The 13817-nt window shown below is 55.1% G+C and overlaps 1 protein-coding gene across 4 annotated transcripts; it reads right to left on the minus strand.

The window, feature by feature from the left end:
- Positions 1–233: 233 nt before the first annotated feature.
- MAG (myelin associated glycoprotein) lies at positions 234–13766 on the minus strand. 4 transcript variants are annotated; one of them, XM_037021472.2, is made up of 11 exons: positions 13698–13765; positions 12018–12077; positions 11455–11523; positions 10931–11299; positions 9093–9389; positions 8743–9000; positions 7380–7640; positions 3081–3368; positions 2653–2749; positions 1738–1837; positions 234–760 (listed from the first exon to the last, which is right to left on the minus strand). In XM_037021472.2, exons 3-11 carry the CDS (start codon positions 11498–11500, stop codon positions 596–598), a joined length of 1881 nt encoding a protein of 626 aa, XP_036877367.2. In that variant the 5' UTR covers positions 11501–11523; positions 12018–12077; positions 13698–13765; the 3' UTR covers positions 234–595. The 4 variants fall into 4 exon arrangements, with proteins under 4 accessions (XP_036877367.2, XP_017518912.2, XP_017518913.2 ...); XM_017663425.3 differs by lacking the exon at positions 12018–12077 and adding an exon at positions 1454–1492 and having other exon boundaries at positions 627–760; positions 13698–13766; XM_017663423.3 differs by lacking the exon at positions 12018–12077.
- Positions 13767–13817: the final 51 nt, after the last annotated feature.

Below are 13817 nucleotides of genomic sequence, written 5' to 3' on the forward strand. Positions count from 1 at the left end.
TCTGACTGTGGCAGAAGCAAGAATGTGGGTTATGTGAAATCACCCAGGAGCCAAACACAGCACGCTAGGGACCAGATCCAGTCAACGGCTGCCAGACTAGAGTGGGAGCAGCTTACGGGCAGTTGGCCTAGGCTCCAGGCTAGTCTACCTGAGCCCTTGTCCCCACACAGGGCCCAGCAGAGGGCAAGAAGGGGGATGGCAGGCTCCCCAAGAGTGGGTCAGAATCATCAGCATTTAGACAGGCATTTGGCTTCAGGGCATTTATTTCATGTCTCTCTGTACAGACCCTGGGGCCAGGTGTGGGGGCAGGAGACCAGGAAGGGGGTAGCAATAAATAACATGGACAGACGGAGCTCCCCTCCAGACAGATGAGGTTAAAGGGGATTAGAGGGGAGCCACAATGCAGGAGGGGGTTGCTGGCAGGCAGGGGCAGCTGCATAGGAGGTGGAGGTCAGGCCCCCAGGACCTTGCTGTCACCTGCCCCATCCCTCGCCTGCCACAGCCCCCACTGCATTTGGGAGGAAGGGAGTCACCAGCTAGTGGGGCCAGCGAGGGTCCTGAAGGGGGGTGGCCGCATGGGCTGCCCCCAGCTCCCTCACTTGACGCGGATTTCAGCGTACTCGGCTAGCTCCTCCGTCAGGGTGTAGCTGTCCTTGGTGGGCCGCTTTCCCAGGTCCGAGTGAGAATAGCTCAGGTCCAGCTCTGGGGGCTCCCCCCGAAGGCCCAGCAGCCTCCTCTCTGTTCCCAGGCACTTCTCGCTCTATGAAGTGAACCGGCCCATTAGAAGGCTCCTGCAGCACCTTTTCCAAATGCAAAGCCTGGAGGATCTTGTACTCCCACAGCTCCAGAGCTGAGTCCCAAAGCCCTGTGTGAACCTCCTTTCTCAGGGACCTCCAGCCCTGAAGTCCCTGGATCCCACTCTGGGCCTGTGGCTCTGCTCATCCCCCATGCACAATAACCCCCTTACAGCTAAGTCTCAGGGTCACCTACAAGTACAGTGTCTCCAGGAAGCCTTCTTTAACATAGGAACCTAGGGGGTACACAGTTCAACCTACACCACCTTCCCAGATTAAAAACCAACTGTTTGGGATCCCACCTTGCCAATTTATTTTTAAATGCCGGGCCCAGTGAGCCCTTCCCCTCTGCCTGGGTCTGGCGTGGTCGCCCTGCTCAGTCTGGGAGATCCTGCAAGTGCAGCTTTGGCCTCCCCACCAAGCTCTCCGTCTCTGTGCCCTCCGCCCCACAGGCCTCTGGACACAAACACAGGACAGTGACCACAAACGGACAGAAGGGAGCAGCGATGGGATAAAATAGACAAGGCTAGGTGTGCAGGGTAAGGCCAGACTTCACTGAGGCCCATCCTGGACGCCTGACAGGATGCACAGACATGCACGCCAGCCCCAAGGCCCAGCCAGGGCCCAGAGGCAGGCACACTGAGGCCCCCGGAACCTACCTCCTGGGGTGCTCATTCCAAGGTAGAGACCTCTCTGGACTATTGGAGAAGGAAATGCAGTCACAGACCCAGGCGGTGAGTGTGAGGGCTTCCCTCAGGCCTGAACCCCAAAGCCCCCTTCATAGCCTCAGCCTGGACCCTGCTCTCAGCCAGGTCTAAGCCAGCCCTCCACACATCCTCCTTTCCCTTCTGTGGGGCCGGGATCCCCTCTGCCCCTGGCCTCCCAGGCCCCTTCCTGGCCCTCCCTGGGTTCTCCAGCCAGCCCGCGGGGCTCTGGCACTCACCTCATACTTTTCTGGTGCCCCAGAGATGCGGAAGTCACTGCTGAACAGGACAGGGGGGTTGTCCCCTGCTGAGAAGCTGGGGCTCTGTGTCACACTCTTTCTGTAGGGCAGGATGTGTCAGCCCAGTGGGACTCCCAGGGTTCTCCCTTCCCTCCTTTTCTGTGCCCCTGACTACCTTAAGAGTTTGGCTCAAGGAACCCCAGAGCTGCTCCCATCCATCTCTAAGACAGGGCAGACGGCCTCCTCAGAGTGACTGCGCTCTTTCTGTCTGCCACTGCCCATCCCTCCCTGCTTCGTGGCTAGGTTAAGCCTCCCGGCCCCTCATCTCTGTCACTGTTCAGTACCCCAGCCTGGTTCCTCAAATGCTCTGGGTTTGTCTGTCCCTCTTGCTGCCAGGATGTGAAGCAGGGAGATTAATTCATTCTCAGGAGAGCTGATGTGTGTGTGCCACAAGGAAGAAAAATCCCTGGCACAGTTGCAGCAGGTGGGTGTGGCTTGGGGCTGGCAAGAAGTGTTTCATTATCACAAACATGTGTGACCACTGTGGCTTCTGGTACCAACTGTGACTGATACTGTAGCTGCACGTCTGGGGTAGCTGGCTTTTTCTATCACACTGGAGTGTGTGCAAGACAGTCCACAAAGGCAGGAGTCCACAGCACACAAAGCAGGGCTCAGGTAATGATCGGTGGACAGTGTTCCGCCCAGGCTCTGGCACACCCTGATGGGCAGCAGGTCATGGTTGCAGGAGCCCTCTCTCCTCCCTCCAGCTGAACATTCTCAGAGAAGAACCCGCCCTCCCACACTCATATGGCTGTCCTCCTGTGCCTGTATCCCAGCTCCAACAGACACGCCCCTACCCTACCCCTTGCCTGTCAAAACTCCCCACCCTCATACTAGCCCTGGCAGGCCACTCACTTTCTGCGGGTCTGAGTAATGTAGCAGACAATGGCGATTAGGATGGCAAAGGCGACCACAGCTCCTACAGGCCCAATCTTGGCCCACATCAGGCGGTCTGAGGGCAGAGAAGACCCACGTACCCTCAGGGCTATTGGTAGTAGTAAGGACACCTGGGTTCTTAGGAGACAGGCGAGAGCAGAGGTGATAGGGAAATAGGTACAAGCTGGAACATCCTTGCACTGGGCCTTTGTGGCAGGAGGACCCAGGGAAGAGCCAGCAAAGTATGGGCAACCTTTCTTGCTGACTGCAAAGAACATCTTTACACGTCACCAATCCTCGCAGCCTAACCCACGCTTGGGCTGATGGTCAGCTTTGGGGAGGGCAGCCTGGATCCAAAAAGAGCCCCCTCCGTCCCCGTGGCCCCAGCCCCAGGCCACACCACTCACGCGCTCCCTGGAAAGGCAGCTCCAGGCTCTTGGAGCCGTAGAGGTTGTGGGCGGTGCAGATGACCCGGGGCGGGACCTGGGCCTGCCCGCGCAGCGTGAGGATGCTGGTGAGCAGGAGACCACTGCGCTCCGAGTACACGAACTCCCGCTCCGTCTCATTCACGGTCACGTTGCGTGAGGGCAGCTCAAAGGCCACGGACGGCTCCGGGCTGGATTTCACCACGCACAGGCACTGCACCGTGTCTCGGGCCGCTGCGCAGTGGGACTCCAAGAGGATTATGGGGGCAACTGCAGAGGCAAGACCAAGACTCAGTGGGCTGAGACTTCCCAAGGCCAGTCCTCTGGGGACTCCTTGGCTGAGGGCCAAGGGCGGGAATGGCAGCTGTCTCAGAGATGAGCTGCATTTTCCCCTTTGCACTATCTCTTGCACCCGCTTTAACTTGTTCGCTTTGTAGAAGAAAGCAGATCATGGTGCTGCCCGCTCAACCCTCTTCCAGGTGTTCCCTGTGTCACTTAGAATAAAATCCAGATTCTTCGCCTTGGTCGGCAAGGCTGCGCAGGACCTGGCCACACTCTTATCTCCTTCTCTCACCCTGGCTCACTTCTTCCCAGTCACATGGCCTCCTTGCAGTTTCTCAAGCTCATGCACCTCTGTCCCACCCCAGGGTTTCTCCCTCAGACGACACCTTCTGACGCCTGCCGAACTCATTCCCTCACTCCAGACACATTCCCCTCCTCTGACGGCCCCACATGAACTGCACCTGCCTCACCAATCATTCATTCCTTTCCTGCTTGGCTTTGCTCCCCAGCCCCTATCCCTTCCTATATTTAAAGTGACACAGCTTGTCGCTTATTTCCATCAAGACAGCTCTGTGAAGACTCGTGCACAAACTGTTGAATCCCGCCAGCTCCCTTTTCGGGTCATCCTACAGATACCCCCTGGCACCCTGATCTTCTCCGTGGGACTCCCCATTGTCACTGGCACCAAATACCGCCCTCCATCCAGGATCATTTTGTTGAGCTTTGTTTTGCTGTCATTTGTATGATAAAAATGGTACTGGCATGGTTTTTTCCTTTCATTTTCTTAACTATGAAATTAGAATAGAACAATGCATGCTCCTTTTTTAAACTATGTCCTCTTTCCCTCCTTGAGAGTCTGGCACTCCCCTCTGCTCACTCTAGCCTGAGCTCTGATTCTCAGTTCTGACCAAAACCCACTTACACATGGGCAAAGGCCCTGGACCCACCGACCCCACTTATTAAGGAATATGCAGGTAACAATAATGGGCCAATGGATCCTGTGACCAGGTGCATTCACAATAGAGATGATTCCAATTGGAATCTCAATGCCTACATGTATCAAAGTCTGGCAAATTAAAAATTATATATCCCGTGTCTGTTAAGGCAGACACACACTATGCTTGCTACAGTGTTAATGAGTTACACACCACAGAGCAAATTAATAATGAAGAACATGAACTGACAGTGATTAATTTTTTTAAAAACCTCTTTCACTCAAGGCTGCACTGGTGATCTGGTGACAGGGTCCTCTCTAGATGCTGTGGAAACCTGACACCCTGCCTGCATGTGCTCCATATCTTCGCAGGTTTGCAGGCAGCCTGGGAGACCTATGAAACCTTGGTTGACACTAGACAACACCCCCAGTCCCACAAAGAATGGGGAGCTTAGGGGGAATAGTTTAGCTCAAATCCCAGCTCTGCCATCTACTGGCTGGGTGGCCCTAGTCAGGCCACTCAGTTTCCCTGGGCCTCCAAGATGGAGTTCTCATTTGTGCCAATAGGGGTAATGGTCCTTAACTTGCAAGGGGTGGAGGATACTCTGACAGTAGATCCACGAGTGAGTTGTAAAGGCTAACCATCCCACCCCGGGGCTTATGATTAGATAAATAGAGCCACCCCAGCAGAGGGAGTGAGAACAAAGCCTTGGCATAACGATCTCAAGGCAGACATCCAGCCTAGGGTCCAAAGGAGAGGTGGGTGGGAAATTATGAGGATGTCTAAGAGTGACGGAGCACGTGTCAGGTGCTGTGGGCACTCACCATAACTTCCTGTCTTCACAGCCATCTTTGGGGAAAGATACTGTTATCACACCCATTTTTCAGAGGAGAGAATTAAGGTTCAGCAAAGGTAAAGCCACTTGTCTGGGATCATGTGGCAAGATGGAGACAGAGCTGGGATCATCTCTGTGTGGTGCTGGACACCAGTAACACTTCAGTTTCCTTCCATGTATTAAACGGGGATGAACAGTCCCTCCCCCAGTCACGTTCTTGTGAGACCAAAATAGGTCAGTATGTGCAAAGGTCTCAGACTAGTCCCTTGCAAACCCAGTAAGGGTGAGCAGCCTGTGCATGTCCCGTGCCAGGCAGGGCCCTGGGGTCAGCAGGTGAGACAGAGAACCCTGCTCCAGGAGCACCCAACATTGTCAGTGAGCACTTAACCCTGGACTTTGGGATGGAGGAGGCCTGAGGGATGGCCCCACCCAGCAGCTTGAGGCCACACTCATAGAGGACCAGCACTGGGACACAGGCCCTGGTGAAGCATGAGGTGCTCAGCAGCTTCGGGTGCAGCAAGGTTGTTCCTCAACTCCAGTAAACTGAAGGCTTTATGCTCCAAGTTGGCTGGTTTGCTTGTTTGTTTTCAAAAGAAGCCATATTAAATGGATCCTTGGGTGCCCAGGACTGCAGGGGTGGTGAAGCAGCCAGCAGTTTAAGAGCTGAGACAGACAGGGGTCTGGGGGAATCCTGGTTCTGACTAACCTTCCTAGCTGCATGGTCTTGGGGGATTCTGATCACTCATTTTCTCCTTAGTGAGGTGAGGGGTCATGACAACACACACCTGCTTCACGGGGTAGCCTCAGGGGCTCAGCAAAATAATGTAATCTTGGCCCAGAGCAAGCCTGGAACGACCATTTGCTGCTACCACTCTTATTCAGGAGGGTCTGTAACTGAAAGTGTATGTGAGATGGTGTGTATATGTTCAGAGGCTTCCATCAGATTCTCAGAGGGTTCTCTGACTCTTAAACTTATGAACCACTGGCTTGGGATGTAACAGGGCAAGAATGGGGGAAGCCGGGCCCAGGAGGGTGAGGATGGAGAAAGGTGAGTACCCCACAACTCACATGCCATGACCCCATGGGATGCTGCCAGCAAGCACAGACCACGAGGGAACATGCCCAGAGGTGAAAGGGCAGCAGAGCAGTGGACAGCCACTGCTTGGCTGTGGAAGATGGCACTCCAGGAGTAATCTGAATCTATGGTGTACTGATTATTGCCACATACAGAGTATTGAACATGGATTGTGGTAAATGTGTGATGGGGACATTTGTAGGTGGCATAATTGAGGCCAGAAGCAGTGAAGTTTGCAGACAAGTGCCAGTGGCCAAACAACAGCTGAGGAGGAAGCAGGGGAAATGGAAATATGGAGGTGACATTCAGTGGGAGTTGCTGGACAAGGGAGTCGAAACTATGACTTGGGAGCTACACCCCTGAATTATGGCCAGGGATGGGGGCGTTGGTGGTGCTGTCCACAAAGAGAAAGTCCGGAGGGAGAAGTGCTGATTGTCAGTAGAAGGACGAGTTTCATTTCCAGGACAGTTCGCTTTTCATGTGCATCCATTTCATCTCTCTGGCTATACTCTGTTAATAAGCTTGCTGTCCTCTTGGTCCTCTTCTCCACCTCCCACTGAGCCATACAGCCCTTTGCACATACAATGGCTTATCATGTCTTCTAATGTGATGACATAGGATGAGGTCAACTTTGGGCAGTACAGAAGAGTAGAGCCAGACCTTCTGGATTTGAATGTCAAATTCCCACCATTTTCTAGCTGGGTGACCTTGGGTATGTAGCATAATCTCTCTGGGTCTCAATTTCCTTCTCTGGAAACGGGGGACAGTAACAGAACCTCCCTCCTAGGGATGGCATGTGGATGAAATGAGTGGGTCCCTGTACAGAGCTTCCAGCAGTAGCTGGTACATAGCAATGCTCCACGAGGTTTAGATGTCATGGTTATTGTTTTAGTTCAGTGCAAAGGGGTGGCACCCACAGGATCCAGAAATCTTTTTTGTTAAAAATGCATTTTAGGATGTGTGGACAACTATTCTGAGGTGGGACTTCTAATTTCATGCTGTGGATTCTGCTTCCCTGCCTTCCCCCTCCTCATCTGCTGGTGCAAAGCTGACTGTTGATTGGGGTATGTGGGTGCCTCCCAGGAAGCCAGGTGCCCCCACTGAACCATTCACAGAGGCCCCAGCAGGGGTGGGAGGAGGACAGGGATACTCACACTCCACGGATAGGTTGAAGGCAGTGGCCCGCTGGCCATACTGGTTCTCGGCCACACACCAGTACTCTCCGTCATCCTCCGGCGTGACGGCAGGCAGCTCCAGCTGCAGCTCGCTCTCATAGATCACCGTGGCCAGAATCTGCTTCTCCTTGAAGATGGTGAGAATAGGATCCGGGTTGCTCTGTGTGGAGCACAAGATGGAGACCGTCTCCCCCTCCACGGCCACCACTGTCCCGTTCACCATCGGCTTCCGGGGTGCATCTGGGGGTCAGAAGAGTGAGCCAGTGGTCAGAAGCCAGGGGTGCCTCTTTTGCCAGCTAACTCCCTGATGTGACCTCATACCCCAGTCTGAGCACGCTAGCTCAGGATGGCCCAGGTAACCCCAGTCCTGGCTCTCCTGTGTACAAAAACAGGGGCTCTGCAGCCAGAATGCTTATATTTGAATCCCAGCTGTACCCCTTCTCAGCTATGTGTGGACCCATGTGTTAACCTCACCAGGGCTCCTTTTTCTTATCTGGAAAATTGACTTGATGATAGTCCCAACCCAAGAACCTCCTAAGTGACAGACACTGTTTCAGCGTGAGCAAGATAAATGAAGATTCCTGCCCAGGTGGGCACACACTATGTAAGTAAATGAAATATATAGTTGGTAAGATGAGGATGGGAAGTCAGGGTTCTCACAGTTGTAACTAGGATGGCGAGGGAAGGCTTCCAGAAGGAGGTGGGTAGGAGCCAGCCGTGGGGCTGTCTGGGGAAGAATATTTGTGTACTTGACAGCACTCAGGAACTGCTGAGTCAATGTTGGCTCTGGCTGTTATTGTTATTATATCCAGCACTGGGCATTGTGCCTCAATAAATATTTGTGAATCAATGAGTGACCTCTCTTTGGTTCCTAGCTAAGAACCCTGTCTGACCAGACCCCTGTCCCAGTGGCCCCATAATGTACACAGTGCACACAAGGGGCTGGATGAGGCTTGGGGTCCCCTCATCCCTCCCATTAGAACTACAGAAGGGCTCATTTTCGAAGGGTGGATTCCAGGAGTCAGGCCCAGATCTACTCCCATACAAGCCAAGGCCCACAGGCATCTGAATTTAACAGGCTTTCCTGGTTGACAGGGACCTCATCTGTCCTGCGGTCTTGTCATAGGGATGAGAGTGGTGCACAGTGGGTGTTCTCCAGATGTGCAAAAAATTAAGGAACGCCTTGACCTGCAACCCTCCTCTCCATCTTCCCCGCAACAGCATTTATGGCCCTAACCAGCCTGGTCCAGCCCAGCTCCGCCCTGGGTGAGGCCCGTTTCCCCTCATCTCCCCACCCACAGGGCCCATGCTAGGCGCGTGTGCACCCAGGGCAGTCACTCACACATGACGCTGAGGCCCACAGTGCGGTTGTTCTGGCCATAGGTGTTCTCTGCCAGGCAGGCGTAGACGCCGTCCTCCCCAGGGGTCACCTCCTCCAGCTCCAGGAACAGGCTCTTGGCCACGGCCTCCTGGAGCACGGTGCCGTCTCGCATCCAGGTCAGCAGCGGCAGCGGGTTGCTGTCAGCCCCGCAGAGCAGGCTGACATGCGAGCCCTCGATGGCCTCCACGGAGGAGTTCATCTCCACAATCACCGGGGGGTCTGAGGTCGGCACACAGCGGGGGTCAGCGGACAGGGGGCGCAGACCCCGCCCCTGGCCCTGACCCCGCCCCCAGGCCCTCCCCAAGGCTCACACTTGACGTCCAGGCTGGCGTAGCCCTCAAACAGCAAGGAGGTGTTCGGGAAGGAAGCCTGGCAGCCCAGCCGGTGGCCGTTGGCCTCCCTAGTGGGCACAAAGTGTAGCAGTGACACCTGCACCCAGGTGCCTTCATCCTCGCGCAGCCGACCTAGCACAGCCGGCTCCCCCAGCCCGTCATGGCCCAGCCAGCTCAGCTCTGGGCGCAGCTCTGGGCAGTTGTCAGGCACCATGCAGCTGACCTCCACTTCTGTGCCTTCCACCACCTCCGGGGGGACCACAATGTTGGGAGTGTCTAGGTGAAGTGGGGAGAAGGAGGGTTGAGGAAGCAGCACCAGGCTACACAACAGCCCCACCTTGTCCAACCCCATTCCTGGTACCTGTTCCTCTCCTCATCCTTGGATACAGAATTCCCTACAACCTTTTCTCCTCCTGGTTTCCCTTCACCCAGAAGTCCTCCACAGATCCTGTGCATATGTAATAATCATGAAAATAATGATATAGTGGTCTGAGCATTTTACAGTTTTTAACTTGTCAGTCCTCCCAGCCGTGCTAGAAGGTGGACAATATTATTTTGCTCATTTTACAGATGATGAAACTGAGGCCACAGTTATTATAGGGTAAAACTGAGCCTCAAACCCTGTCACTCTGTCTTCAACATCTGTGCACTGGACTCTGTATTCCTTAGACCTCTCTCCTTCTCCATGTTTGCTATGCTTTACCCTCCATCTGTGTGTGTGTGTGTGTGTGTGTGTGTGTGTGTGTGTGTGTGTGTGTGTAGTGTCCTAGAGATGTGTTCATGTCTGGCTGTGCCTGTGGAGTCCCTTTCTGCATCAAGCCTGTAATCTGGCTCCTCACACAGACTCAGAGCTGATGGGGAGCCCAAATCTAAGGGTTCTACACGTAGGGCTTCTCAGGCAGTAAGCAGTGGATCCTACTCTGACTGACAAATCTGGCCCAGAGCTGAATTTATTTGGCCTAAATGTAAGATTCTTTTTAAATGATCTATCTGAATGAGCAGCCAATGTTTAGAAATTAGGAGATTATACAGAAAAATACACAATTCTGGTTTCTCCTGAAGACTCAGCCTGACAGCAATGGCCCTGCATCTCACCCGCACTGCTGTGAGCACTGACAGTACTCACTCACTGAGCTCTAAGTGCTGTTTTTATCCCCATTTTACAAAAGAGGAAAACAAAGCACAGAGAAGCTGACTGACTTGCCTACCATTACCCAGCTAACGTAGGGATTCAGAAGCCTCCACCCTAACCCCTGGGCCCTACTGTCTTTCTCCCAAGAGTTTCTAGAAGAGTAAGTGCCCTCCTTTTCCTCTGAGGGCAGCAAGACTATTTTGGGCCCTGCTTTGCTCGTTTTTGTCATTTGCCTGGCCCATGTAGGGGCATTGGGGTCTGCATCCCCAGCCAAACCGCCTAGTGCCTGGATCTGCCACCCAGGCTTCCCTGGAAAGGTGCTGGGGGTGGGGACCTTCTTGCTGCACCCAAGCCTGCCCAGGAGCGACCCTGCCTGTCCCAATCCTGCCCCTATCTGCTTGGCTCGCCCCTGCCTGTCCCGCTCCGCCCCAACTCCACCCTGGCCTGCCCCGCCCCAGCCCCACCTTGGCCTGTCCAAGCCCCACCCCCTGCCTGTCAAAGCCCCGCCCCTGCCCGCTCCTGCCCCACCTTGGCCTGTCCAACCCCCGCCCCAGCCCCGCCCTGGCCTGCTCCTGCCCCTCCCCTGCCTGTTCCAGCCCCGCCCTGGGCTTCCCTGGCCCCGCCCTCTCCCCCCGGGCGCCCGCCCTCTCCCCCCCGGCGCCCGCCCAACCTCCAGCGTACTCACTGACGATGTCCAGGACGCTGTGCTCGGAGAACGTGTACTGGTTGTAGCCCCCCAGGTCCCCGCGGAAGTAGTACTTGCCGCCCAGCTCCGGGCTGAGGCTGCTGAGCAGCAGGGTGCAGTTGCGCAGGCCCAGGTCCCCCAGGAGGCGGCTGCGGCCCTGGAAGCTCTCGTGGACTACCTGGGTGCGCGACTTGAAGACCACTGGGGGGTAGTTTTTCGGATAGGGGCTGTTGAAGTACCAGACACCATGCACGACAGCCGGCCGCAGCTCGTCGGGGAAGTCGAAGCGGCAGGGGATGGAGACGCACGTGCCCTCGAAGGCTGCGATGGAGGAGGGCATCCAGGCGCCCCAGTGACCCCCTCGAGAGGCTGCGGGCAAGCAGGACTACTGAGGCAGAAGGACATGCCCAGCCCGGGGCTCCCTCCACTTCCATCACCTTCCACTTTCCTGGGGGATCCAGGGACCCACAGAAACAGCTCCACCCCACTCACAGGCCAAGGGCCCAGGATCCCTGAGCCCTTACCTGAAATCATAATCCAAAACAGAGGCAATGCCGTGAGGAATATCATTTTGTACAGCAAGTGAGCAACAGCTGGAGAGGGGAGAGGAGAGGGTTAAAGGCCAGAAGTGAAAGGGGTGCCTCTACGAAGGCTTTAGGAAGGGGCCTGTTCAGATGTTAGCTGCTACTGCTATTTAATATCTATAATTACAAATAATTGTATGGCATCAACTATATACCAGGCCTCAGTGCTTTATTTAGCTATATTAATTCATTTGCTCTCTTTGACATTGGTGAATTATCATCTTCATTTTATAGCTGAAGTCCAGAGAGGTTAAGTAACTTGCCCAAGGCCACACAGCTGGTAAGTAGCAGAGCTAAGACTCAAGCCCTATCCGTCCGTCTAGCTCCAGGTCTGCAGACTTAACCGCCAAACTGTCCTTTCTTTACGTGGTTAGTGATATGCTGATAATTATCAACACCATTGTGCCCCTGGAGATTTCCAGAAAGTGAGGAGAGAGCCAAGGCTGAACCATCAGCTGGAAGGAGGGGAAGCCAACAGGAAGAAGTTGGATGCCTGCCCTCACCTCAGTCTCCCTGAGTTGGGAATGTCTTCAGGTCCCACCTGAAGTTATCAGCCAGCCAACCTGGAACAAGAGTCCGACAGGTGCACCTGCTCCCGCCTACCGCTCTCCTATGAGTTGTGGCCTATTGTAAGGCTGCCCATGTGGTCTTTGTTGCCCATAGATGCTTGGGACCCTCCCACACAGTCTCCAAGCCAATCTGTGGTCACACTCACACCCAAGCTGTGATGGACAACTGTGGGGAAGGATGGGGGAGCGGCAGACCACTAGGCGGGGGGGAGGCGGGGGTTTGGTAAGTAGGGTGAGGGAGCAGATGTCCCACGGCTGAGGCCTGGGGGTGGCAGGCAGGGACCCAGTCCCATCAATGACTGGGTTTCACAGTATCAGCATTCCCAGCATGCCGCGTGAATTCCTGCCGCCCTCTCCCACCCCACAGACGGTCTCTGGTGTCCCCACCCTCAACAGAGGCCAGTGCCGGTACAAAAGAGCCCTGTTCCCTCAAGATGAAGGTGCCTCATCCTGGGGAGCTTCTCAGGTAGGTGGTGGTGAGGAAAGGGTCGGGCACTCCTGACTGGGCTTTGAGTGGGGCCAGGAAGGACCAGGGGTTAGGAGTTGGTGAGCCTCTGGCACCCGGCTGCTCTGTGGGTCGCCTCAGGGTTGGAGCCAGGGTTTCCAAGCAGCTGCCTTTCCTGGCCTTCACCACCTTCTTCCCACGGACACAGATGCATGCAAAGTCAGACACATGCAAATGCCAGTATGAAATGTGACAGATCTAGACCCAGCCAGAAGGAGCCGGCTCCCACAATAGAGACTCATGGGACACCCGGTCAGGGCCCTGCGCACAGACAGGCACAGAGACCCCTGTGCCGATAGAACATGCCACCCTTGAACTTGTGGCAGGACAGTACAGGAGATAGACACAGGCGAGGGCCAGTGGCAGAACCTGGGCAGACATGTGAAACAAGCATGCAGACCATGCACTGGATGAGAAAGGTCTTGGTGTGGGTCAGAAAAGTCTTAGCTCTTACAGAGATTGTGACTCTCTAAAGGGCCACAGTATCTAAACATGTAAGAGTATATCTGGAGTAGTAAAATTTCATGGAGGGAGTGGGCTTAGAAAAAGAGGTCTAAAAATTTTCTTTAGTGGGTGTAATGAAAAAAAGGTTGAGAAACACTGATGTAGATCGGGACTCACCCAGGGGTGTGCATACTCTCACATGAGCACATACAGAGACACACACACACACATACACACACACACACACACACACACACACACACACACACACACACACACAACCTGTTCTGCACCCAGGTACTGGAACTTGCTCACTCACAGCCCACTGCTCCCCCCACCCCCTCACACCCAGATGCAGGATGCAGGTGTCTGATCACCTGGGCATCCCTCCGCTCTTCACCCAGCCCCAGACCACTTACAGGCCATCTGCCCCAAACTTGGAAGCCCCAGGGCAGCTGTGCCTGCAGCACCTCCACCCCGAGGTCCCAGCCCCTTCCCAAAGCAGTCCTAAGTAGCACCCAGCCCCATCCTAAACTAGTGGCAGTTCACAGCAACCAGCCATGGCGCGGATCACCTGGCCTTGCACGTGCTTGGGCGCCCTGCCTATCCCGTCGCCACCGCCCTCCGCTGGTCACCGGGCCTGGCCCCTCAGCTGCAATACTCACTTGAACGCTCTAGCTTCTGCACCCTCTGCTCCGCCAGCCCCGTTCGCAGTCCCCTGGCCTCCCAGGGTCTAGGCCCCCACTTACCAGTCCCTCCCCTCCCCCCGGGTGCCAGGGGCCGCC

Source organism: Manis javanica, chromosome 17, assembly GCF_040802235.1.
Source record: "Manis javanica isolate MJ-LG chromosome 17, MJ_LKY, whole genome shotgun sequence".
Lineage (NCBI taxonomy): Eukaryota > Metazoa > Chordata > Mammalia > Pholidota > Manidae > Manis > Manis javanica.